Source organism: Elgaria multicarinata, chromosome 1 (assembly GCF_023053635.1).
Source record: "Elgaria multicarinata webbii isolate HBS135686 ecotype San Diego chromosome 1, rElgMul1.1.pri, whole genome shotgun sequence".
In the NCBI taxonomy this organism is placed as follows: Eukaryota; Metazoa; Chordata; class Lepidosauria; order Squamata; family Anguidae; genus Elgaria; species Elgaria multicarinata.
The window spans coordinates 200,997,240-201,024,910 of record NC_086171.1 but is presented as its reverse complement, the minus strand read 5'-3'; the positions used below and the strand labels follow the sequence as shown (position 1 = coordinate 201,024,910).

Below are 27,671 nucleotides of genomic sequence, written 5' to 3'. Positions count from 1 at the left end.
ATCTCTCCTTTTTCTGTATTTTTCCCCAATGTGCAATTGGTATATTTTAAGTGTTTGTGAAATAATGTGGATTCAAAGAAGGAAACAACCATTCTACTCAACTGAAAAAGAAAGTGGGGGGGGGGAAATCAAAGGCAAAAACAAATTCACAAACATGTTTTAAACCTCAAAGTGTCAATGACATTCCACATTTTTCCTGTAGAATGATTGCAAATTTTATGAGGTCCGTCTTAAGAACTCTGAACTAAATCTGTCTCATGAAACTTTGAAAAGTTGTCTGAATAATCATATCCATCCACCAAACTGCAACTTGTTTGGCAAATACACTCTGGAAAGATAATCAGATGAAAAAGAAGTCAAAGCTTGAATTTCAGCCTTCATTTTAGATGTTGCCATAATATCTAGCTGCAGAGAAAAGCACAATAAATTAAACTTCAGGTTGAAAACAACGTGCTGCATTATTAACAATGATTCAAAAGAGTAACTCAGTAGACTCATCTGTTCAACACTAACTATGGGTTGTTGATCCATAGTTTACACAAAGCTACAATTAGCATAACTCCTAGGCCTACTTTCCAATGTGACCTTCCGTTAGCAAAAAACCTCTTCTGCTCACAGAAGTGCCTTTCTTGATCTAGCAGATGAGTGTAGAAATGTGACCTCAAATCCAAAGAAGTTCTTCTATTTATGCAACTTATCCAAAACTTTGCTCAAACATTTTTTATGGATAGGGGCCGATAGCTTTTGACTGGCTAAAGTTGTGGTTGACAAGTTCCAATTCCCAGCCCTGACCAGGACAATTCCCCCTCTCCTCCCTGCTCCAGATGGCACGGCTTTGCTGGCTCCAGATGCTTCATCAATGCAGTGGCTAAAGAAGCTGCTGTTACCCGTTCTAGCTCTGGACTGGAAAAAAATAGTGAGACTTCTTGTTTTGATGCTGTACTGCTGAAGTGCTCTAGGTCCATTAGTAACAACACAGCAGCCAAAGCCCTAGTCTTCTTCCCAACCAGGGATCAACATACTTTGGGTTGCCTTGGTAGTGACAACCAAAAATTGGTGGTTGCCAGGACATGTTTCTGCCCCAGTGAGCAATGTCTTCCCCTTCACATGTGGCATCTCTGAAACAGAGCACAAGGTGAGGAACAAGCCAAGCACCTCTGCCATCCCCTGCAGCTTGGAGGCAATAGAGATGTGTCGTTTTCTCTACATCAGTGATTTATTGCACGCTCATGATCAGCCACTCACAGAAGTTTGTGGGTTCTTTACATGACGTCATCAACCTCCAGTCCGTCTCCCGCGCCCTCCCTCAGTAATCTCGCTTTTAAAAAAGATCAGAGGTGATGCGCTATTTAAAATTATTGCAGGATATCCCCTGGTGTTGTGCTATAATAAAGTCACTAGATGGTTCTGTTTTATTGAACTTTATGGAGAATTCTTAGGGGAGATGTTTTCAATTACATATCATTTGGTCGCTGTAGTAAACATGGGAAAGACCCCAGAAGAAGAAAGCCTGATAAGAGTGTGAGGTTTTTCCTTAATGTAGAGACGCTGTCTGTGGCCATGGCTAGACCAGGCCTATCTCCCGGGATCATCCCTGTGCATCCAAATGACGCACACGGGATCCCGGGAGCAGGCAGAGATGACCCCTCTGTTTGCCTGGGATAATCCTTAGGTCTAGCTAAGGCCTGTGTCTGCTGGGTGGTTGAAGCTGAAACCACATGGTAGATGCAGAGACAAGCTGATGTACCTCTGTTGTCTTTCTCGAGCTTGGAATTAGCAAGGAGAGGTGGAGGCATGCCAGCTTGCATTGCCTCAGCGCTTCCTGGGTGGTTTGAATTCAGTTTGCCTAGCAGACACAGAGACATTTTCTCTTTCTACTCAATTGTTTGAATCAAAGCTGTTGTTTCCAAACCTACTCCTGATTCTGGTTTCCTAGCTGATCATAAACCATGGTTTCTCAATTCAAACCATGCCAAACAGTTAACCCTCCTTAATTATGGTTTGGCATGATATATGAATTGTGTCAAGTAGAATGAACAATAAATTGAGTTCAGAAGAGAACTTTTCATGCTTCTCTATAAGCAGTATGCCAAAACTTGTATAAGTCAGGTGCTTCTTTACTGTGTTCAGAGCTCTTTACCAGCAGAGGAAAATTAATTTTTGTTCAAGCTTCATATGATATAATAAACAGAAAATAATACGGTTCATACATACTTCTTTTTTCCAGACTGACTGATAAGCAATATAAGGTCTTATCTGTAAACTGGCCAGTTTACTTTGATCTCTTTTAGTCAGTGGAATCAAAGCATTCTTGGGTATATTCAGTCTGGAAGGCAGATAAGTTAATCTTGCTATGTTTATATATTTTTTGAATTATATACAACACATTAAAGTAACAAGACCCTGATTGGAACAGGAAGCCAGGAAGGATGATATGACGAGACACAATGTTCAACTAAAGACTTAGCAATACATTACGGGGAGCATGAGGTTATTAATTACTAGTGGCCCACCACATATTTTTCTGGTAATGGTCCTATACCTATTTTTCCAGTAACTTTTGGTAGAAGACCTGTTGTCATCACCTCTAGAATTTCCCCATTCTGCTCCTATTCATTGGCTGCTGTTTGCATGTCATATTATGGCTCAGTTCAGACAATGCGTTAGTCAACAGTGGTTTTAGAACTCCATGGTGGAGTTATTACACCACCATTGAGAAATGTGTTGTCTGGCGGGAAAACATGCAACAGTGTAGCGTTGTTGTTTTAAAAAAGACCACTCCATGCAGAATATCCATGCTGAGTAGAGGAGAGTTCCTGCACAACCATTGTGTTGTGTGGCAAGCTCAATAGAGTTCTCTGTTGTGTTGACTTTTTTCACTGGTTACAGAGTTCACTGGCAAGAGCGGCAGAAGGAGTGAGTGCCCCTCTAGGAGAGCTGCTAGGATTGTTTCATTGTAGCAATGGCTGATGGGAGGAGAGAGGGCAGTCAATCAAATGTCGCACTGGATTTTACTCAACTCCATAGTAGCCCACAGTCACACAACAGTGGAGTTAGAACATGTTGTGTGGGGAGTACCCCCTAAAAACTCAACGGTTGAGTAGAGTTTTCACACTGTGTTGACTAACGTGTTGTCTGAACTGAGCCTATGTCTGTCTTTTACAAAACATTACTGGGGAAATGCATAAAGAAAAGTAGGGTTGAATTTTTTTACATACTGAGCTGAAATGCTCAGGTTAATGAATTGTACATTCAATACTAATTTCTGCACTTCTGAGTCATGGAACACACTCATATGTTTTGAACTTCTTGGTTGTGTGCTGCTTTCTTGCTGTTGGATAAGGCACTTTGAGCCTTAACCTTACAGATATGTGTTTGGAACTTGTTAGGATCGAGCTTGTTCTCCCTAGTATGGGGAAGGGGTTTCAGGAGGTCAGTCAGACTCAGAATCTGAAGGAGAAGGACTTGAAATTTACCAGCTAAGGCAGGAAGCAGGGGAGGAGATCTTCCAAGACTCCTCAGGAGTCAAAGGGAAATCTCCGGAGGAGTTTATCAGAGAGAATGCCAACGACTCAAAGCCCATCCTGCCATGATCCCTGGGAACACAGCCACTGTTGGAGGGGGAGGGGACTTCAGAGTTGTCAGATCCCTGAGTCCGCCACAGGGTCAAGCAGGCGGAGTTGCGAGCAGGTGAAAAGCGGTCTACCAAGCTAGCAAACTCGCCAAAGACTTCTCGAGAAAGACCCTCCCTGAGCTAAAGTAATTCTTAGACTGCGCGGGGAAACTCTCCCTTTTAGTTGAAAGAGCAACTGCCTAGCTTAGTTAGCCTAATTAAACTTAGAGGAAAGCTGGTAGCATTCCCACTTCCTTCAGGTGTGAAGAGATGTTTATTTGCTGAATAAAGCTTTGTAGATTACACAGCACGTCCCTTTATTGACTTGCAACTTAGCGGGGTGGGGGGAGTTAGAATCAAGACAGACTGTAGCTTCCCATGGGCGTTTTGTGCAGAACATAACAGTAGAAGTCTTCCAGTTTGGGTTTCGTTTTTGTGAAAGAACAATGATAATGACACCTTTTAGAAAAAACACTAACCGGTCAAAATCAGATGGAAGGAGGCCAAGCCATCTTATCGCTGGAACTGTGAGGCGCTGGGCTTCAAATGACATAGACTGAAACATGAAATAACAACTGTTGTGCTCAGCGCTTGTTATATTTGCCTCTACTAAACTGAAACTTAATACAGAATCAGGTTTTCAAGAAATACCCCTAAGGCTGTGTCTCCTTGGAAATTTACTTGACAGAAAAATGGTGGAAGTGGTAGAGGGATAAAAAAATGAATGAATCATATTTTATTTCCACTTTTCCTCTGCAACCTCTCCACCCAGATACGTTTTCATAAATCAGGGTCCTGAGATGTGTCTGTTGATCAAGTGGGGAATAGAGTCCAAGGATTATAAAGGAAAAGTGGCTACTAGGGGTAGGAAAATGTACCCGTCCCTTTTACTAGTACTCTGCAAATGCTCCCATTGATGCTGCTATGCACATTAGCAACAAGCAAAGCGTTAGGTAATCCTGCATTTATTGCCAAATAAGTAATTCCTTCCAAAGGCAGGAAAAGGATGCAGGGAAGCTGTTCCTTTCCCTCACTATACATGATCATATCATGCTGACATAAATTAGACTGGGATTGAAATCAGCCTTAACCTAGCCTGCAGAAGTAGTGCAAACATGTGCTAAGTGTACTCTTAAGTTCATTACATAAACTTTGGAGGCAACACTGTGAGGAGAAAACAGAACACATCTGCCAGAAAAGGAAAGCCAATAGGTCACAGTGCAGCAAGATGAAGAATTGGATGAGTAAACATTATTTATGTTTACGATCTTTTTATAGCATTCGTGACATAAAGGACATGTGTGTGTTTGTTTTTTCTGTTGCAGCCTACTGACTGAGAAGGTAGTCCCCAGAGCAAAAGTGCTTTTCCATCCTATCTTAAGGCATAGTGGTTGTCATAATATAATTATTTAATTAGACGATTTGTGTTTTAGCTCCAAGTTTCCCCTATTTCTCAGTCTTATCAGCTTTTCAATCTTATTTTTCCTCTCCGCCCATGGAAGCTTCCCATTGCTTTTATACATCATATTGCTCTATATTTTTTTCTCCTCTACTTCTTGAACCACAGTTCTCAAAGTGGGAGATATGCCCTATGCCTTTCCTCCCTTTATCAAGGCTCTGGCAGTTGCCAAAGAGGTGAAAGATCTTCCTTGACTCCTATCCCAACTTTGTAGTTTTGAAGATTTAGTGATATAGTTGATGGGTTAGATTTTTTCCATGCTGCAATGTTAGTAGTCAGTATTAATGTGCAGTTGGGCACTCCTTCATTCTGAATAGGCTGTGAGTTTTATTTTCAATATCCTTTCACCGTAGTTCCCAGTACGGAATTCAACTTTTCACAATTGCCACACCCTGAGTTGACATTTTCATTGTGCTGTCCATCAGAACCCCAAGCTATTTCCTGATTAACTACAAGATATATAAGATTTGGGCCCCAAATCATCTTTTATTCCTAAACCAAAATAGAGCATAATGTATTGGTTCCACTTAAACAAATCAGCAGTAGTTTTCATATTTCAGCTATCAGACAAAATTGTGGATTGAAATTAAAAACAAAAACAAACCACAACTTACCACAGAGCCATACTTGTAGATACACATTATTTCAATACCTAATATAGAGACAATATCAAATGTCAATGGTGTTATGCCAGTTAGGAAAATATAGTAGGTTAAGGATATCTTTTTAAAAAAGTATGAATATGGTTTAATTCCAAGTCTCTGCGTACCGTAAATATGAGGTCTGTCAAGTCCCTAGCCAATGGTAATGCCAGATAGAAATGATGAACAGGGAAAATATTACTTTCCCTCATTTTGCATTAGCGTGGCTCTTGGTGTTAGATGAACAAACGTGTTCCAAATCATGCTTTTGCCAAGTTAACGGGAATGTGGAAGCAGGAGGGCACTTGTAGAAGAGCATCAGCACTTGGAAGGGAGGGGGAATTAATCCCTTTCAAGCCTGCCAATGTTCCCTGCCGCCATTCTCTCCCCCCCCTTCCAATGTCAGCTGGGTTCACCTCTGGTTTCAGAACCAAACTGGGGGAAGAATGTCTTAAAACCACTGGGGGAACATTTGTAGGGGGAAATTGCTGGCCCCTGCAAGTGCTCCTCTGTGCTGCACGATGGTATATGTGTCTCATGTGTGTGTGTGTGTGTGAGAGAGAGAGAGTGTGTGAGAGAGAGAGGGAGAGGGAGAGGGAGAGAGACTTGGGCCTCAGCTAGACCTATGGGTCTAGCACGACGGAGGGGTGAGGATCTTGCGATATTATTACCATGAGATCTCTCTTTGTTTACACGTGGCACGCGACGGCCTCGGAAGAACAGGATGTCACACCCGCCAATTGGGGGTGTTTTTGTTTATTTATTTATTACATTTCTATACCGCCCAATAGCCAGAGCTTGTTAAAGGAGAAGAGTGCACGAGTGCTCGTGCGCAAAAGGTCAGTTGTTTTTATTTTAATTTTTCCCGCTCCCCCCACCCCTGTGCATGGTTCCTGGCTCCTCGCGAGTAAACGCGAGGAGCTGGGACGAACCATGATGGGATCAGCCCAAGACTGTGGAAAAAGCGGCCTGAAAGGGTAGGGCAATATTCCGGGGAAAGGGAGGGATCATCCCTCCCTGCTCCGGGGATCCCCTGTGCATCATGTGGATGCACAGGGACAATCCTAGGGATCACCTAACCACATCCCACATCCAGGGTGGAGGCAGAAGAGGAGGTGGGCAGTTGATTGCCATCATAGAAGAGCAAACTGCGACAAGGCCAAGGAGGACGCCTCTAACCTGCCAGGCCACTGTTTCTGCATCTCTGGTCCACCTCATCATCACCTAATTTCTAAATATGTGTGCTCTTCTATCTAAGGGCAGAATCAGACATTATCAAGGCAGAACTACTCATCATCTGCTGCAACTGCCTAATGTGAGATTGGCAGCACATGCCAGAGGACTGTTTCCTTTGCTGCCCCTCGACTGTGGAATGACCTGCTGGTTGAAAGGCACCTGCTGGTTTCTTTGAATGTCTTTAAGCAGTCATTGGAGACTTTATTATTCCGTCAGGCTTTCCTTTTTTAGTATCATTGCTGACCATTATATATGTTTATGCTGCATGGTTTTATTGATTGTTTTCTTCTTTTAAACATTTTTATGCTACCTATGGTATTTTGTTGGTTGTTTTTACCTTGTTAAATTCTTTTAACTTTGTATGCCACCTAAGGCATTCTGTATATAGGCGAGGTACATATTCAATTAACAGTAATAATAAATATTAGGGAAATATGTCATTCTCAACATCATGTTCCTCTTGTAATGTAGTTCATGGGGAGGTCATTTGCAGGGGCAAATTGGTAATGGATGCTCAATCTTTTCCCACCTACTAGTTTCCCCTACGAATGCCACACACACCCAATTTGCAATAAATCACCCACCTCCTCCTCCATGGATGTGGGGTGTGGATGGATGGGTGAATGTGTATCAGACAGAAAGAGAAAGTGTGTGTGTATATGTATAGGGAGGGAGGAGATGATTTTAAGTTGAGCTCATCACCAAGTGATACTTCCTCACAAGATGAGAGAGAGAGAGAGAGAGAATGAGTGAGTGAGTTGTGGTGGCTCTGGACCCATCCATCACCAATCTGTGGCCCCCAACAGGTTACCTTAATAGTATACAACTCTTAGTGGGACAGAAGGTTCTTCACCCCTGAAGTAGACTGACTCCATTCATATTTCTCCAATTGCTTTAAAACATATGCTATACTTACCATGTGGGTCAGCATCCATGAGAGCAAAGACAGGTACGTGACAAGTATCCCATAATTTTCTGACTAGAAGCCTTGTATTCACATCTGGTACACCTTTCCCCTAAGAAAATAATGTCTATTCGGAGTTTATATAATCATTAGCCATGTTTTGTATAGATCTTTAAAAGTCATTGCACTGCCAATCAAATAAGTTCAAGAACTACAAATGTATTTAATTATTAGTTGCCCTGTAGTTCTCAGGATGAATTAAATACAGATGCAACACAAATAAAAATCCAATAAATTCCACATACGTAAGATCAGCATCCAAAAGCAACACAAAAATCAGCTTGAACAAGCAGAGACTAAAACATAGCAGGTAGTAACCACTAAAAAGCGTAATGGAGATTTAAAAAACTACTTTAAGATACGAACCAGACAACAAGAATAGAACCATGCAAAAAGCCTGCAAGAATAAAAAAATCAGTGTGGTGTAGTGGCTAAAGTGTTGGACTGGGAGTCGGGAGATCCGGGTTCTATTCCCCACTTGGCCTTGGAAACCCGCTGAGGAGCTTTGAGCCAGTCATTGACTCTCATCCCACCCTACCTCACAGGGTGGTTGTTGTGAAGATAAAATGGAGAGGAGGTGGATTATGTACACTGCCTTGGAGTTTCTTGGAGGAAAAAAGGGATATAAATGCAATAAATAATAATAATAATTATAATAATTATTTCCCTGATGCCAAAGAGACTTTTGGGTAAGTACCAACCAGACCTGCCTGTTGTTTGCTGCACCTCATTATGCAAGGTCACTCAGAGGAGGGCCTCTGATGAATATCTCAGGGCACAGGCAGGAATATTTTATTTATTTACATGCCACTCCCCATTCAAAAATTTCAGAGTGGTAAATATTTGGGAAGAGGTGGTCCTTCAGATACTGTGGCCCCAAGCCATGAAGGGATTTATAGACTAAAAACAGCACTTTGAATTAGGCCTGAAAACAAACTGAAAGTCAGTGAAAATGGTACAATGCTAGTGTAATAGGATCGCAATACCTGGTTGCATTGGGTACTCTTGCTGCCAAATTTTGTACTAACCGAAGTTCCTGTCTTTAAAGGCGGCTTCACCTACAATGCATTGAATTCATCTAAGTGGGAGATTATCAAGGCATAGATCATTGATGACAGGCTATATCTATCCAGGTAGAGTTGTAGCTGCATACCAGCCTAAGCTGGTAGAAGTGTTGTTCCACAGGAGAGACTTTTGCCCGTGGTGACAAAGATGGAGACAGAAGCAACCCCAAACTATGAATTTAATCTTTTAGTGCAACCTCTTCCAGAACAGTTTGAACACCACTATCCTAGATAGATGAACCACCCACCAACAGTATCTAATCTAGATTGGTTTTCTGTTTATTGGTCCTCATCTAGTCCATCACCATGGCCAGGACTGACTGCTTTACCTGGAACTGATGAAAAAGAAAGAGAGCTGCATGTCATCAGCACAGTGATTGCACTGCACTCTAAATCTCCAGACGACCTTACTCAGTGGTTTCATGTTAAATAGCACGAGGGATGATGGAACCTTGCAGGGGCACAAAGCATTGAATCTATGGAGTCGAGAAGAAAGCTCTGGAAATCATCACCCAGGTACGAGCAGAACCACTGTAAAGCCATACTGCCCATACCGACTCAGATAACCTTTACAGAGGATTCCATGGTTGATGGTACTGAAAACCATCAGGAAGTCCAGAAGAATCAACAGGGTTGCTCTTTCCCAGCATAATTCATCCCATAGGGGCTACCAAGGCAATTTCAGCTCAAAGCCAGGCCTAAATGCAAATTGAAATGGATCTAGAAAGAGTGCCTGGATTTGATTGTCCAAAATATAAGCTTCATACCGTAATTATTATGCACGGAGACATTCTACCACAGAAATTGTCATCTAGCAGTCTCTGAAAAGTTGCATCTTTTTCTACAATTAAAATAAATTTTGCATCTGTGATCAAATCTGTAATAAGGTTAAATGAAAAAGTATTGGTTCAATTCCATTGTAGTAGATAATAAAGTACTGAATATGTTAGTATATGTTAAGACTGTTTCATTCTCTTATGGTATGAGTAACTCTATAGCACAACCTCAGTTTTAAAGAAAAAAATAGAAATTTTGTATTGGACTCTCTCTTGCTCTCTTAAAACAATCAATCAAACAAAAACAAAAAAAACAGTTCCCCAATCTACAAATCGATATTTTTCCCAAAGGATACTTCTCATTCCTTCAACATTAGATGGTACAGCTGCCTAAAACAACAAAAGGCAAAATGATATCATAAATAGAGAAAAATGATTAGATAATGAGAAACAGGAATAAATCTCCAAAGTTCTCTCTCTTAAGTACTTCAGAGAGCTTTTCTCCTGCGATTTACCACTTCTTCCTGTTCTGGATTCTTTGGGGGATTTAAATGGGGTTTTTATACAGCCGGTTTTTCTTTCTATGAATAATGATATATGCCATTTTCACAGGTGGGTGGAGCCTGGCAGGATGTTAGCAGACATCCCACCCCTTTGGTGTAGCCCCTTCCCTCTCTCAGCATGAAATGGAACTCGTCTTCTCTCCTATGGATAGTGAATCGAAAGGGCTAAAAGTTTTCCAGGCAGCACGAGCAGAGCAGAGCAACCCCCTTCCCATTGTTAAACGCTGACTCTTCACCAGTTCAGAAGTCTTTGCCCTTGGAAAACCACCTCCCCCCTAACAATGTGCAAGTCAGTATTGTCCCTGTAAAAGCAATCAGTAACTTTCTCGTTTGAGCGTACGCTGGGAGACGTGATTAAATGGAGACAGGTTGCATGGGTTCACATCCACCTCCCCGTTGCCCATCTGCTTAGGCATTCCTGAAATATGGAGCTGAGTAGGAATGGAGGGGCTGGAGGAGACACTCCCAACTGATCCTCATCAGTACTGATTTCAACACTGCACCGCCCAACAACCGCCCACTCAAGCAGGGCATAGCGCAATGGATTACCCGGCGAGACAATGGCGGTTTCATTGCATGACTGCCGAAAAGTACTGCATTTTCCTCGTAGCAAAATCGAACGCGTAAAGGAGGGAAGAGGTGGGACAACAACTGCATGGCAACGGTGTTGTGTAGATCACGCGGGAACAACGGTGACCAAACCTTCATGATTGCCTGAAAAATCGCCTGTCTGAAGGATCCCTTAATTTCCAAAATAGTTTTCTATAATAATACTTGATTGCTTTGTAGACTCCAAGTTATGTCTTGATAAGGGTTAATGGCATTTACAATCCTCACATTCTAGTATAGTCTAGCCATTCTTGCTCTGTTGTTAGTCCTATTGAAATCAATGGGCCCACGACGGACTTCCAAAATACAATAGCCTTCTTTTGTGCTGGAACACTTCATATTGAGTTACTAAACAGAGCTAAAGTTAAATATCCTGATGACAGATGTTTACACACATTTTAACTTATTTTCCATTTGTTCTATTTTTTTTCAACTCATATTTAGAGTTCTAGAAAGCTTTGTTAACATTTAATTCCTCATATTGAAATTTGACTCAATATGGCAGACATATGGAGAAAGAAACAAGAAATGGTGGGGTGCGGAGAGGAGGAAATTGGTTCAGACATCTATATACCATAAGCTAAAGTATGTAGTCTTACTGTTTAACCATTATATCATCGCAGGTGTCCATAGTGAACATACTGAAATAGGAGTATTCCTGGATAAATATTAATAATGAAGGGACCTTATGTACAGTCTTAGTAAAATATAAGTAGAGGAGATTTCCCCAATACCATCCACTTGTGCTTGATCTGGAAATATGCAATCTTTAAGCCTGTTATCCACTCTGTGGAATTCCGCTCCCGTTGCTCTCCAAATGTTTTAGATTACAACTCCCTGACTATTGGCCATGCTGGCTGGAGCTGATGGGAGTTGTAGTCTGGAGGTCACCATGCTGCCTACTCATGAACTCCAAACTAAAATATGGTTACTGTATCAGAAATCCCAAAGTGCATAAATCATGATCTCTTCTTATTGAATAAATATTACTATGGACTATTTGAACCCTAAAGTATAATATCCTTGTACTTTGGATAATTCAAGGTTGGTGTCTATAAATTTGAAATATTTCCCAGACATTACACTGAAAATATGTTAAAGACCTTATCCCAATTCTAATTTTTGGTGGGCTGGCAAACAAGAATAATATAGATTATATAGATACTGGGTATTAATAAGTGTAGGCATAGAATTTATTGTCCAATGCTGGGTTAGTTTGAGATGGTGTTAAAGACAGTTCTGGTTTCTCTTCGAAAGAATTAAATCAGAGTTGTCCCAGAGGAAAGTTGTAATACGTTGGAAAACCACAAATGTATATCAGATACAACATTATAAAATGAATTAATAAAAAGCAACAGCATAAGAATCCAGTAATACATACTGTTGTACTGCCGGTGCAGTAGACTTTGGTACCATCCTCCTCAATATAACTTAGATTACCAGCAATGCAACCTTTGCTGGTAGACAGCTGTAGACAAAGAAGGTATTATATAGTCAAAGAATAGTATACATTATTAATTTATGTCCTAGATGGAAAAGTTCAGACATCTCTTAACGAACAGGTGTTGGCATTCTTTTTTAAATTGTTACTTGAGAAAGGCAACTTCACGAAGGCTCATTTTTAGAGCATCATCACACAGGGGGAAATCATGTTTCCTTACCATCGCTTCTCCGCTCCTGCTTTTCTCCTTCATTACTTCCTCTTTCTTCCCGGAGAGGAAAGAAGAAGTAAACAAAGGCCATGTGGCCCATTCAGGGGCTGTTTATATTGTGCCACTTTTCCTGCACACAGCAGCAGATTGCGGCACATTCTGTTTTTTAAAAAAAGTTGGATTAAAGGGGGTCTATTTCACGATGGAAAAAGGAGCGGGAGGCAGACGACAGCATCTAAAGGACACATGAACATCCGTCTGTAGGCTGTAGTGAGCGTGTGATACAATGCTCACCTAATGACACCCTGAATTGACTCAGAAAATATTCTGATTGGCTTCCCCCAAATTGGGAAATAGTTCATCTCATTTCCAAGCAAATCTGACTTTGGAAATAAGTGGCCCATCCCCGAAACCTTTCCCGCCTACTTTCCAAGCCCACTTTGACTTCTCAAGCCCCTCCCACTCCACTTACTAGGCTGACACTGCAGTGGCAAGTAGGGAGAGGGACGGGAGGAAGGACTCTTACCCTCTCTGGCAGTAGCAGTTTTGCAGCAGGGAAGGGAGGTGTCTCCCCCTCCATATTCTGACACTGAAGTAGCTAGTCCCTGTGAAGTATAGCTTTTTCAAAGACTATTGCAATACCAGCATACCAAGCATAGAAAGGGGGAGTAGAGCTCTCTCTTTCTTGCTCTCTCTCTCTCTCTGGGTTTTGTTTGCTAGACTGCTATCACCAGGGGTTGGCGGGGTGGGGGTGGAGGGAAGAGACCTCCTCAAACTTCCTTCTTTCTCATGTAGCTTGCAGCTGCCATTGTAGCCTAGTAAGCAAGGTTGGGTGGGTGGGAAGAAGAGGTTGGGCATTAAAATTTGAGCTGGAGAAGATTTTACGAGTTATAATACTTATTTCAAAGGTACAGCGAGTAGTACGGGCCCCTGAAACTTGTATTTGTGAGTCCAAAAGTATAAATTTTGCTAGCATCTCTGATTATTGGAATGTATTGCATTAAAAATAATAATACTTAATACCTTTCAGATTACAGGCATGAACTAAAACTAATTGGTAAAGCTGTAGCTATTTTTTTTTGTTAAATATGGTAAGATCTCTGTAACTAGACAAATCAAACAAGGAGCTTGGAACTGCTAGATCTGGAAATGAGGACCAAATGAAGATGTAGAGATGCTGATGTCACGTTGTGTCTGCACCAGAGAAGATGACCAGGGCAATGAGGCAGCAAGATGGAAAGTTGTAACACAGAAGGGTAACTCATCAGAAGAAATGAAGAGGACGTCTTAAGAAAAGCAACTATACATTCTTTTCCTTATGAGGATTTAGGGTGCTCAGTTACCATGAGGCCTTGAGCTGAGAAACTAGTTGATATTAAGATTTGTTCACTATGGGTTGGTTCCAGATTTAGTAATACTTGAATTACACCCTTTGACTTAAATTAATCATAAATCCTATTGGTTTCACTGACGAGTAAGTATGACTGTATATGACTGGAACCAATCCTATGATCTCCCAGAAATGGACTAAGGATCCATACCTATCTTGTTCTCCCCATCTGTAAATACTAAAACTTTAAATTAATCAACTATGTATTTGCTGCCCTTTTCAAATATGTTAAGCTTTTACAAATCATGTAAGAGTTATTTAATACTTAACAATATGTAGATTCCTCCTAGGTATCTTGAGCATACAGGAAATGTCATCAATAATGTTGTCCGCAACTCTTTGGTTACCAAAATGTACTGTATCTGTGTAAAATATATCTCTGTCAAGATAAAATAATTTAAAATAAGTGAAAATTTAAGTCCCATTGAATTCTAATTTTATGTAGGGAATGCTTTTGTTTTCATGAGATTATGAATATTTAGTTAAGTGCCCACTGGGCATGAGCCATAAATACCACCACACCTCCTGTGCCTGCTTTCCTGTGCCCTGTCTGTCTTCAGCACATTTCATAATAGTTGAAATTCATAGAGAAGAAGCAAAGGGGGGGATATTCCCAACTATTCTTATACAGAACTTTTCAACAATAATCTTTACAGTGGTTTGTGTTGGGCTAGGATTGAGGCAGACCGATTTCAAATACCTGCAATGATGAACCTTTGGCCAGTCTCTCTCAGCCTAATCTATTTTAAAGGGTTGTTGTGAGGACAGAAGACTGGGGGACTATATATGCTGCCTTGAGCTACTTGGAGGAGAGGCAGGATATAAATAAAATGAACAAATAAATAGTATTTTCTACCAAGTAAGTTAACCCACTACATCTTTTCTGCGGCCTTTGTTAATTTTGGACCTAGTTAGGGTATAAATGAGGTCTGAAAAAATTAACTACTGTCTTCATGCTCTCATTATTAAGTGAACACCTAAAGCCAATCAGACTTGATCAGCTATATTCATTTGGGGATTGCAACAGCCATTCTGGTGTCACAAAAATGCAACAGTTACTTTGGCTAATGAGGAAAAACTCTGGTTTAACGTTTAAAAAGAAAAGTGGGGTGGTGCTAGTAGAAACCATGAACACCCCCCATCTGCAATATGAACCCCCCATCATGAATCAATGTACACAGAGAAAGAAGAACAGCCATTCTCCCATTGTAAATATAAAAGCCAGTAGTTATTCAAATTTGTCTCAAGCACTTTGTCACAGTGGACTTTGTTTACCTTTGCTATTGAGACAGTTGCTCAAGTGCCATGCTCTGTGGTGGCACTGATGTAGCATCTCTGGTGGTAGTTTATAATAAACGTAGAGCATGGAAGAGCAGGAGATAGATCCACCAGTTTTGATAGTTCCAAGAGTGCATGCACAGGAACACTTAACACAGATTAGTTATGCCTGATTTTTTAAAGAGATCCTGAGTACGTACTTTTGCTTTGCAAATTTTAAAAATATTGCTGAACCATGGTGATTCCAGTTTTTAAAACATAGAGCACTCTAGACTGAAATCACTCCACTTCTGTCAGAGAGAGCCTTGGCCCAAACATGTGTCTGCTGTGGGGCAATGGAGAAATCTTTAAGTCTGTGCTTCAACGTCCAGGGGGTGGGGAAGGTAAATTAAATGACAAAAGTTAGCGCCTGCTTGTTAAGTACATTGCAGAACTACGTGCTATATAGAAGGACAAATTTTCCTAGTTACTTGCATGGTAAGAGGTAAATTTGAAATCCTTCACCTAAAAATGGTTTATCACATCCAATTCATGTAACATTTTAATTTGATTTAATTTTAAAATGTATAGTTATTTTACTTTTGCAATTATCTATAAACATTCTTACCTTTTAGTTGCATAAATATTTGTCTGCACCATCTTGTAGATAATAGATAACATTTTGAGAAATAGAGCTGAAATGTAAAATAAAACCTAATAAATATTATCATCTGTTAGCTGTATTTTCAAATACAATAGCTCTGCAAATCTAGTATGTTCACTACCATTGGAAGTGACCACATGTTCAAATCTGAAGAAAGAAGAACTTGCAAAGCCCAACATTCCACCTTGTTTATGCCTGAATTCTGGCCTCTGTTACAAGGTAAGCTTTGTGTGCCAGGTTATGATGCTTAGATGTAAAAATAAATTTTCAACCTTTCCTATAATCAGTTACACAAATCCAAGAAGCAGCTGGACAACCATCTGTCAGGAATGCTTTAAGGTGGATTCCTGCATTGAGCAGGGGGTTGGACTCGATGGCTTTATAGGCTCCTTCCAACTCTACTATTCTATGATTATAAGTCTAGTTTTTAAAGGTACTTGAATGTGAATAGTTGTGCAAAAATGGGGACAGAGAGGCACAATCAAATCTAATTGAAAGCAGTGCAAAGAAGATAGATGACTTAACTTGCCCCATTGATGTCAATGGGACTTATGCACAACTGACTTTAGTTGGACAAAAGCCATATATAAACAGTACTTGGGCCTCACTCACAAATCAACTTATTCCTTAACACAGAAGATTAGCTAGCATTATGACATGTCACCCAAGACACACCAGGTATTTTATTTATTTATTACATAAATATACTGCCCAATAGCTGAAGTACGAGAAAATTCTAGATTGCCCACCAAACATACAGCGGGAATAAGCAAATACTTTTTTGGAAATCGTTTTAAATTGTGAAATCTTTCACACACAAAAATGCACCTGTTTACTTTAAATTTGGCAGGCTTCATCGCCTCAGAAGGGGCAACTATGCCTGCAAATGTCATGCAGTTATTCCAAAAAAATAAAGTTATAGGCAGTTCACTTAAATAATAATCAAAATGTTAAAGCTACTTGAACAAATTCCCCAGTATGTATTTGTGTGAATTTGGCAGGGGTTACTTTTGTTTGTTTGTTTATTACATTTCTATGCCATCCAATAGCTGTGCTCTCTGGGAAGGTCTCAACAATTAATCCAGACGAGAATTTACCAGAGCATAGATAACTGTAAGTAGGCTATCTCTGTCCAGATAAGGACAGAATTGGTGTAGCGAACTAAACTGATAAAAGGTGTTCTGTGTCAACAAGTCCACCTGTGCCTTGAGTGATAATTCAGGATCCAAGAGCACACCCAAACTACAAACCTGATCCGAGTTCAACCCCTCCAGAACAGGTTGAATATCACTTAGCCGGGCAGATGAACCACCCACTAACAGTACCTCCATATCTGGTCACTCTACAAGAGAGGGCAAGGCTCTTGCAGCTTTAACTGCTGTGATGACGAGGGGATTTCACCAGGTGCTGCATGCATACAAATGACACGTGCTGAAATTCCCTTTTCTATACAACTGTTAAAAGTACAGAGGCCCCGACCTTCTTTCCATATGGGCACCCTATCCAATATGCCTAATTGGCTCCCTTTACCCAACCAGGAGAAGAACTCAAGAAGTATGAACTCTATTGGTATTGCAGAAAGATGAACAAGATACAGGATTTTATATTTTAAAAACAAACAAATTAAAGAGATGTTATATCCAGGGCCGGTGCTACCATAGAGGCCACTCAGGCGGCCACCTAGAGTGCCAAGCTAAGAGGGACGCAGGGCACAGTGCAGCACTCACACGCATTGGTTGTGAGCCGGCCCGGCCCGAGGATTCAGCTGCGCCTGAGCGGGCGAGATGGCGCCCCGCGCCCGCCCAGCCAAAGCAAAGCCAGGAAGCTGGGGTGGGGGGTGGGGCGGCTCCACATTTGGACTTCCAGAACGCGCCCAGAAGAGAGAGAGAGAGAGAGAATGTATGGGTGCATGGGGTCTTTTGAGTGAATGCATGTGTGTGTTTGTTTGGAGTGAGTGATGCTGAGTGTGTGGGTGCACGCGTGTGTGAGTTGGGGGGATGATTTGGAGGTGATATTTCTATTAAATAATGCATTTTAGACCCATAGATGTTCCTTTCCAATTTGTTTGCTATAATTGGCATGATGTATTTCTTGCACTTTAAAATAAGTTTAGCAGTTTCAAGTTTTGTGCTTCTTATTTTTTCCAGGAAACCTATGTTCTTAAAAATCAAAGTTGGCATTTGGGGGGGGGGGGCAGGGGGCAGGGGTGAGGCAGGCAGTGGGCGGAGCAAACCCAGCAGCTCTCACAGAAGAGGGAGAACAATGGAAGGATTGAACCATGTGCCCTGAAGTTCCATTGCAGCGAAACATAAGTCAGAGAAACGATACAGAAAACCACATTAGAAAGGGACACTAGCAATGTTAAAAGACTAGTGTAGATCCGGCCCTGATGTAGATTCATTAATCCCTAACGCCCTATCTAACTGACTAACTATTTGCTCTTCCCTTGTATAAACTCTCTCTCACACACACTAGCCCCTCCCATTTCTCATTCTCTACCATACAATTAATCCTCATTTACCTGGGTTCTATTTAACACAGTAAAGAAATATATACATTAGTACAGATACAATATGGCAAGCATTGTGATTTTGAATGAACCACTTGGAAAAGCTCCTCTGGATGACACCGAGAAAATGGAATGGTGGTGGAAAAGAACTCCTTTCATGCCATCATCACCGCCACAAAGTAGGCTTGATAATGAGCTCTAACCTGTGTTCAGTCAGACTCCGCACGAATTTTCCTCCACCTGCGTTTAGCCAGCTTCCCTCTTGCTTCATTGCCCTCTGCTCAGGTGTATACCAAGGAGCTGGCCAGGCTCTGCTGAGAGGGAGCATGCACTTGGAACGTTTCTACACCTACCTTTTCCCCCAGGATCATCCCTGTGCATCCAAAGGACACACACGGGATCCCTGGAGCAGGCAGGGACAATCTCTCCATTTGCCTGGGATAATCCTTAGGTGTAGAAAGGGCCCAGGATGCTTAAGCCTCATTGGTGACTGATTGATGAGAGTACTGAAATTGTGTGTGCATGTGCTTATCTCTGTTGATCGATCAATCGACCTAACAATCTAGCTATCAGTTTTTAAAATAGTGAAACATTTTGACAGTATGTGTATATTGAAGGAGATAAAGTATTTCAGAATGAAAATAAATTGGTATATTGCTGAGTTTCTTTAACTCACCAAATTTTGGTGCTGATTTGGGACAGTCACTTCTTATTTTCTTTGTGGTGCAGTTAGATGTCATGTGCAAACCTACAGAAGCTTTAAACCTGTGATTTTGTAAACCAAAAATACACTATGTCATATTCTTTAGAATCCACATTATTATATAAAATTTAGAACATATGCTTTATGAATGGAGATCAGGAAATCTTAAATGCTATCTCAAAGGAAGACAAACTTGGAAGAGTGTGATGGTTATATAAATACACTACACAACTGACATATACTGTCAGATTTAAAGAAGAAATTGGAAAAATAAAATCTGGACTCATATTAACTGCCCTGAGATCCTTGGAGGAACAACAGGATACAAATGTGACACATAAATACAATAGTTTAGGCTGCAATCCTATATTATGTATAAGTAAGCCCCATTGAACTCAATGGCAGATTTTTCTGAGTACGTATGCATATGATATGGTCAGAATGTTAATTTGTGTTCCTGAATTTTGAACTACAAAACCTGGTCTGATGTCAACTGGTTATGCAAAAGAATTGCTAACACAGTGGAAACACAGCTACTTCCAGATGATTTTTTTTCTGCACAGCATCTACTGAATCAAAGTGACCTCCTTCTCCTGCCAACTGCATAATAGTCAATTTCTTCTTCCACCCGATCTTGTCTATGCATGGTATGTAAACTACCTAGGCAAAAATTGCTTCTATATCTGTACAATGGCACAGCTGATGCTGAACAGCTGTTAGGTGATAATGGTACCAACAGAATCCAATGAATTACCTGCCTATTGTAGCCCTCATCCTACACACACACACACACACACACACACAATTGGGCAAATGTAATTTCTGTATTTATTTATTTCTACTTTAAAAAACGTACTTTCCCCCTAATTTGTATTTTAAGGAAGGGAAAGGAAAACAGGTGAGCTTGCCAACATAACAGCATTACAAGAATGGGAGCAGGGAAAGGCATAGAATAAGTGTGTATATAGTGACCAAAATAATGACAATGTGATACAGAAATGTGCTGGGTGTTATCATTATTTTGTACAATATACAAATTTGACTTTTTCACTTTTAACAGGGAAATTACTTTAAAGTAATTCTTATCAAATCATATGCTACAGAGCCACCTTTTATAACTTTATTCATTGGCTTAAGAGTAATTACATATTGATTTTTGTCTTTTGCATAGAAAAGAAACAAGGGAAGAAATTGTATTTCTACTTAACATGAGAATAACCAGTTCTATGTTAGGATTATTATTTATCACTTCAATAACACTTTTCAATGTACATAGTAATGTATAATGTATGTGACTCCTTAGGAAACATACTACTGTTTTTAATATGTACATAAGAAATGTGTTCACTAATTAGCTAATCTTCAGACCTCTCATATTCTTTTCCTCCACAACAGTATCTTCCACAAGATATCCTATGGAACCCACATTCAAGGACCGAGATGTAATACGGATAACTAAGATATTTTTGATAGATTTATTCAGAATGAAATATCTGCTGACAGTGTTAGGAAAAAGTTGAATTGGTTTCAGTATGCAAAATGTGACATAACTGCATTTTTGCTTTTTGAATGCATTGCTTTTAATATCCTTAAGGTGGCAGAAGACACTATACTATAAAACTGCAAAAATAGCCTAGGAAAACTTGAGATATCACAACACATTGGATTGGATCCAGCTGTTATACTTAAACCATTGAAATCAATGGGACAGTTCAACCCATTAACTTATTTTAATCCCTATCCTGCTCTATCACTAGAAAAACATCCAATATATAAAATAGTGCCGATGGGCATATGCTCTAATTCACATTTTATTTGTGACACTTACATATCTAAATGCCAGTGGCTGCACAAATTCCACAGTTCAAATTAGGGATTTGAAGCTGGACTACATCTGAGACAATTCACAGTTAGAAGAAACTTTCTTTATAGCCCCATCAACAAGTATAGTTTTGTCATTTTGTGGTTAGCTCTGCTATGTAACATACCGAAACAAAAAACCTTGGGAGATTCAAACCTGGTTGAGTCGTCTGAAATGGCTTAAAGTGTAATGTTACTGTTTGCTCATTTAGAAAGCTAACAACTTCTGTTTTGTCCCAATTCAAGCACCATTTCAGCCCCAAACTCATTAGGTGGTTTTACACAAGTGACTATTCTATTAACCTCAGTTCTCGCCTGCAATATTCTTATTTATTTCATTTATATCCTGCCTTTCTTCCATGGAATTCAAGGTGGTGTCCACAGAGTTTCAAGGTGGTTTCCCATTCAGGAACTGACCAGCCCCAGACCATTTCTACACCTGCCTTCCCCCCCCCCCCGGGATCATCCCTGTGCATGCAAATGACCCACAGGGGATCCCGGGAGCAGGCATGGACGATCCCTCAATTTTCCTGGGATAATCCTTAGGTGTAGAAAGGGCCCTAGTTAACTTCAGCAATGCTGCTGTATCATATGCCCTCAGATCATGCATTGGATCATGTTGGATAATAATATAGAAAACACAATGGTCTGAGGACACAGGAGGCCGACACAGAGTCTGGTCAGTGTTTGAAGGGGAGACCACCTAGGAACCACATGAAGCCACCTTGAGTTCCACAACAGAAGAAAGGTGGGATATAAATAAATAAAGCCCTGTTGTAATGATTATTGAGATAAGGCATGTGAAGACCTCTGAACACTTAAAATGTACTATATAAATTCTAAGTACTATTAATATTGATGACTCAATCCTTTTGATAACTAAGGGAGCAGCAGGAATGAGAAAAGGGCTGAGGGAAAAGCACAAAGAAAAAAATGCTATTCAGCATAGGAAGTTGCCATATACCAGGTCAGTCTACTTTACCATCTGGCCCAGGCTCATCTGTTCTGACTAGCAATGGTTCTCTAGTTTCTCAGACTAATCCTTCTGATGATTCTTTTTAACTAGAGATGCTGGGGTTGATCCTGGAGCCTTTTGAATGTAAAGCATGTGCTCTTGTCACTGAGCTATGCCCCCTCCCCATTTTTCAGTGGATTAGGACCAAAGAATGTTTTTCTAGCCAAAAATGCAATTAATTTTAATATTAAACTTGAAATCACAGACAAAAAAATTGAGTCAGCTGCAGGTTAATTTCCTTAGTGCCTTCAGTCCAATATAAAACCCGAGATGACTTAGCCATAGCTAGATGGAGCGATATCCCAGTGATCACCCTAGGATTGTCCCTGTGCGCCCACATGATGCACAGGGTATCCCAGGAGCAGGGAGAGATGATCCCTCCCTTGGGCCGGGATATCGCCCTACCATTTAAGCGTGCTTTTTCCGCGGTCTTGGGATCATCCTGAGACCGTGGAACGTGTGGGTGCGCGTCGCGGTTTGTTCTGGCTCCTCGCGAGTAAACACGAGGAGCCAGAAGCTGGGCATGGGGCACAGAGCTCCTGAGGAGCTCTGTGCCCATCAGGGGTGGGGGGTGGGGAATTTTTTGTTTTCATTCAAAAAAAAATGGCAGGCATGACATCCTCCTCTCACACTGCATGTAAACAGAGGGGGATGATCTCGCGATCATAACATCGCAAGATCATCCCCCCTCCCTCCTGAAAAGCCCGTAGGTCTAGCCATGGCCTTAGTCTGGAACTGCTGCTACTCAGTAAACCAGCAAGAAACATGGAATAAATTCTTCAGAAGCATCACTAACAAATCCCAATTCCTAATGCTCTCTGCCCTCGTCCCACAGAAGGTAATGAATTTCATCTTAATTTATAGATAATGAGGATGCCACAATAACTGACAGATCCTTCCATTCTTTCTTATCTCTGTGGATGAGATTTGAGAATAGTTCTGCAATGGTGGATGCTTGTAATTTGAAATTGTTCATAACCATAGAAGTTCAGCACCATTTATTTACCAGTTCTTTCCCTTTTACTAGTTCCTCAACCTTTGGGGATTTTGTAGCATTCTTGAATCCTACATATCATTTATTTATTTATTACATTTATATACCACTCAATAGCTGAAGCTCTCTGGGCAGTTTACATATTGCTCTTTAATGCTATTCACTGAACAACGGATATGTTTAAAGTAAATCAATAAAAGGCAACATTTTATTTGTGACACTTACATACATCACATTTATAAGATACCTACTGTATATTGCTCCAATCAGATCTGTTTTTCAAGATTAGAACAGGTGCTTCATTTTTGGACAGACTTATGATAATATCTTCAATGACGTTTTCAATTGCTTTAAGAACCTCAGAGCTGAAACAAGTTACAATATACAATTTCACATAGCATGCAGACAAATTACAAAATCTTAAATAAAACTTCAATATACACAGATGTCTTATTTTATGTTAGAATTATGAAGCTGCAAAAAACATTCACTATGCTTTATCTTGCTTTCAAGTACCCCTACAAATCTTAATTTGCCATTTCATGTTTGTAAGCTTCAGCATTAGGAGGTATATTACCAGCCACTCCTCATGCTTTTTTTTTTCCAGCCAGCCAAACATTTGGATCAACTGGTTTAAAACAACTATGATTAATGTTTTAAATAAAATGATGTAATATTAGCTTTGGCCAGAGTTTGACTTAACTTGTTTTTAAATGCTGTAAACTTCAAAAAAATGTTCAAGGGTATAATATAAGTACTTCCTCTCTACCATAGCACATTAACCTTTTGATCTGACACTTTGAATGAGTGCCTGTGGTTTTTAATTATATGAAGGTTTTGGCTGGATAGCAACATTGTGCGTGTGGCGGGGAGGGGGGATAAAATGTGTCATGAAGTGAGCTAAGAATACTGGTAGTGCTGCTCCCCATATAGAAAATAGCAGGTTGCTTTGAGCCTCCTGTGAACAAAATGAAAGTTTTGTTTAATTTTCTCATCTCCCTCGTCCCCTGGTTTATAACTGTGATCTTGGTGGGCTATGTTACATAGAGTAGCCAATCCATAGAGCTGTATGAATTTGAATCCATAGTCCAAGTCATATAAGCTGAGAACTGAAAACTATTTTCGGCAGCCCCAAGAATTTCCTTTAGCCTAGTGAGATTTTTTTTCTTGAATATTACACACCCATGCTATATCACAAACCACACTTTACACTTCTGTCAGCTTCAGAAATGGCTTTCCGTAAGAATGGAGGTGGTGGGGTGGAAGACAATATGGCTGTAGTTCAAAGAACAGAAGTTTCTTTTGGCTTGCTGGATCCTGACTAACTTCTAACTCTGGATGATCACATCCAGATAAAAATGTTGTGGATAAAAATGTGGTCCTTTCTTAAATGGGAGCACATTCATGGTATATATCACAATAAACCTCAAGACACTCACAATGTGCTTCCTCCCTATTAAGGAAGTCTTAAGTCCTTTTTGAAGATGATTGTACATTACTCATGTCTTAAAAGAAGGTGTTTTTTTTAGAGAGCTTTTATCAGAATCAGAAGGAAGGATGTTATATGATTGGCACAACTAATCCTGGGTTTTTAGATACCTTTTCTTTAATAATTGTCCATGTTTCAGATGGAAAAGTTTCAGAACAGAATTAATTTGATGGATAGGTTCAACAGGCAGGAGTCCAGCACTGTGGATTTGCCACGTTTCCTATTGGTGTTCTTTTTTCTTCTTCTTTTCTGCCAAGTTATTTCTGATTCCTTTAGTTTTTACAGTTGTTGCATTTTTAATGACCCGTGGGCACTGAATTTTATCAACATTCTATATAGGTCTGATCATTTAGCCAGGTATGTTGCTGTTTCATCTTTATAAAAGTGTGGCTACGTAGACACTGCCAAATGGTAGATCCAGGTTTCACATCCAGGCTTAATGTCTTGGAGTTTGGAGCCAACAGAAGTTGAGAGTGCTTTAAAACAGAAAGGGAAGGATTTGAATGGCATACTCATTGGAACACATCACATATGTTCTTCCTTTCATTTTAGCTCCCTCTTCTTAAAGATGAAGTAACTCTTAAGAAGAAAAAGATGCATTACTGGCCAAACATGCCAACTTAAAAAGCTCTCAGCATTAATTACAGAGAAATCTAAGCTGGGAACAGCAAGGCACTACAGATGTATCACACAAGGATAAGGCCTGTCAGCTCATTTCCAACAAGTCACAGCATGAGCATTCTTTCTTTCATTTTTGGCAACACAAATAGAAATGCACTTAAATCATTATTTCACAACAGGATTAAAAAACAAACAAAAAACCACCCAGTTACTGAATTAATCCTATAGAGTGGTGTTTTTTTTAGCAAACTGCAGTATATGGACATAGATTATAATTATTCAAAATTAAATTTGGAAAACAATATGTTGCCTAAGATAAAGGTATTAAAAAATGGCAAATGTCTTACACTAGTCATGCACCAGTGTCAGACATATATGCAGCATCAGAAGCAGTAGCAGTTCTTTTTGTGGGATACTGCAACTGACTTTTTGTGAAAATGGTCAGTTACGTCACTTGTAAATGTTTATAGGTGCAGAATCTTAAAAAAATGAAAACAAACAAACAAAAGCCCAGTGCTTAGTAATAATCCATGATTGTTTTGGCAAATTTGGGTGCAAGTCTTATGAAAGAATATAAGCTATGCATTAACTATAATTCCCTGCTTCATGGACAAAACATGATCTCCGTCTCAGTAGGGTTGCCATATTACATCCTACAATCCAGATAACACATATAACTCTTGAACAACTCCACAGCAATGGAAGACAATATAACCAGAATGTCTTTTGCCCTGTTTCTCTCATGGTGCCTTTGTTAATCCTCCCCTCCTGCTTTACTTTTGCAGAGCAAAATGTGAATGCTACTTGCTCCTGCAGGTGGCATTGTTGAGTGGTTGAAAGAAACCGCAGTTGTGAATTAGTCACACCTAATTGTGTTTCTGTCTAGAACTGAATTCTACACACCAGAAATACAGGGTTGCAGCCAATGTTAGGTCCATTCACACAACTGAGCTTTCTCACCCTTCTTCACTGCAACCTCTTGCAGATGTTGCAAGGGTGGGCTGCAATAGGAAAGGGAAATGGTGAGTATCTGGCAGAAGCAGCTTCTATGAGTGGAAAGTTGCTTGCGGAAGCTGCCTTTGCCTAATTTTCAATTATTTCCTATTGCAGCTCCCTGTATCGCCTCAGGCCTTTCTTGATGTGGGCCCCCCAGTTCTCAAGGGAGGAGACATTTGTGGGCTAGATGGAATAATTATAAGCCAGCTTTGTATTCTCAAAATATGAAAGTTTATGAAGCAGCTTGGTAATAATTTTGTCTATATTCATGGATACCTGGGGGTAATTATATGTGGTATCACAGGCTGAGGGGAAGTGCCAAGCATCCATTATTGTCAGTCACTGCACTTTTGAGGGAAAGATCCTCCATACTGACATCTCCCAACTGTTGTAACAAGAGAAGAGGAAACCTTAGGTGCACAAAACTGTAACTTAGTAGGCCTCATGTGTTTTAATGAAAAGTTGAAAACCTCTTCAGCAGCATTGCACAACAAACAGTTTTTGTTCTCCAAATACTTTGCTGCAAAGGGGTATACAAGTACTATAGATAAATAAATGATCTGAATAAAGTATGTTTCTGTGCAGCAAAACAAGTTGCATCCTGGCTGGGTATATTTTGACCAAAGAGTGGGATAATTAGATACTATTTTCTGAACATAGGTTTCATATTACATTATGAGAGAACAGGAATCTGTTTTTCACTTTGTATTTTTGAAATGGCCATCCAAAAGATACCACCCAAATTGGTGAGGTTTGGGGTGAGCTATACACATTCAAGGGCACATATACTTGTCAATGTCTGATCTCTCAGCTGTTTTGAGGGGGAGATGAGTGAAGATTTGAGGGTGCAGGACAGTGTGGACAGCAATTCCAACTGTTGTTTTGCATGTGGTACAGTTTTATATAGTACAATATGAATGGAGAGGTGGAGCTCTCTTTCTCTGCTGTTCTTAGTGAATGAGGTTCAAATTGTGATCCAGCTTCATGTCTTTACCTAGAGATCTCACAGCTGTAAATGCTAACTATGGGTTCTTCTGCTGCTTCCCTGAGGTAAAGTCGGTGTTGATCCAATAAAGTGAACAAGGACCAGTTTGTCTCTCTAAGGAAGGTCATATTGAAGCTGAAATGAGGGCAAAAAAGGAACAGCTAAATCTTTTACAAAATCAGTGAAGGAAGGTAACTTCTCACTTGGCTCATCCACTCTATGCTTCTACTTTCATGGCATGTGAAAAGTGGAGAGGCATGAGATGAAGCCTGCACAGCAAAACCAACGGTTTTTCCCTCCCTCAGTGAAGTAATTGTGGGAGAGAGGAAGAAAGGGGCATAAGGTAATACATGCACCTGTTCAGCACTGACTAGCCAGACTAAGCAATGCAGCCAATCAAATCAGGAGACAGAGGCAGGCTTAGTCTCACTCACTGATGTACCTGTGCGCAAACACACACTTTTACTCGAGCAGGATTATGAGGGAAGATTATTATGAGGATACCTTTTTAAAAATTAAAAATTGAAATATACTCTGAGTACGGGTAGTTGCTACATTATTTAATGCCTAACTTGTGGAGAAAAAAATAGCTGAATTACAATAAATATTTA

The 27,671-nt window shown here is 40.2% G+C and overlaps 1 protein-coding gene across 1 annotated transcript; it reads right to left on the bottom strand.

The window, feature by feature from the left end:
• Window positions 1-285: 285 nt before the first annotated feature.
• SPO11 (SPO11 initiator of meiotic double strand breaks) lies at window positions 286-27,194 on the bottom strand. The gene is made up of 13 exons (XM_063146552.1): window positions 27,070-27,194; window positions 23,221-23,334; window positions 19,074-19,162; window positions 15,853-15,919; window positions 14,238-14,346; window positions 12,307-12,393; window positions 10,110-10,143; window positions 9,745-9,854; window positions 7,866-7,965; window positions 5,687-5,724; window positions 4,093-4,169; window positions 2,215-2,326; window positions 286-405 (listed from the first exon to the last, which is right to left on the bottom strand). The coding sequence occupies exons 1-13, from the start codon at window positions 27,186-27,188 to the stop codon at window positions 286-288; spliced, it is 1,176 nt and encodes a 391-aa protein (XP_063002622.1). The 5' UTR covers window positions 27,189-27,194.
• Window positions 27,195-27,671: the final 477 nt, after the last annotated feature.

Excerpts from the sequence above, each read along its gene's own strand:
- SPO11 (XM_063146552.1), bottom strand. The coding sequence starts at position 27,188 with ATGACCTTCCTTAGAGAGACAAACTGGTCCTTGTTCACTTTATTGGAT. Across the intron at positions 14,347-15,852 it reads AATATTTATGCAACTAAAAG|AGATATATTTTACACAGATA; the intron begins GTAAGAATGTTT and ends TTATCTTGACAG. Across the intron at positions 4,170-5,686 it reads TCTACAAGTATGGCTCTGTG|TCTATGTCATTTGAAGCCCA; the intron begins GTAAGTTGTGGT and ends TTCATGTTTCAG.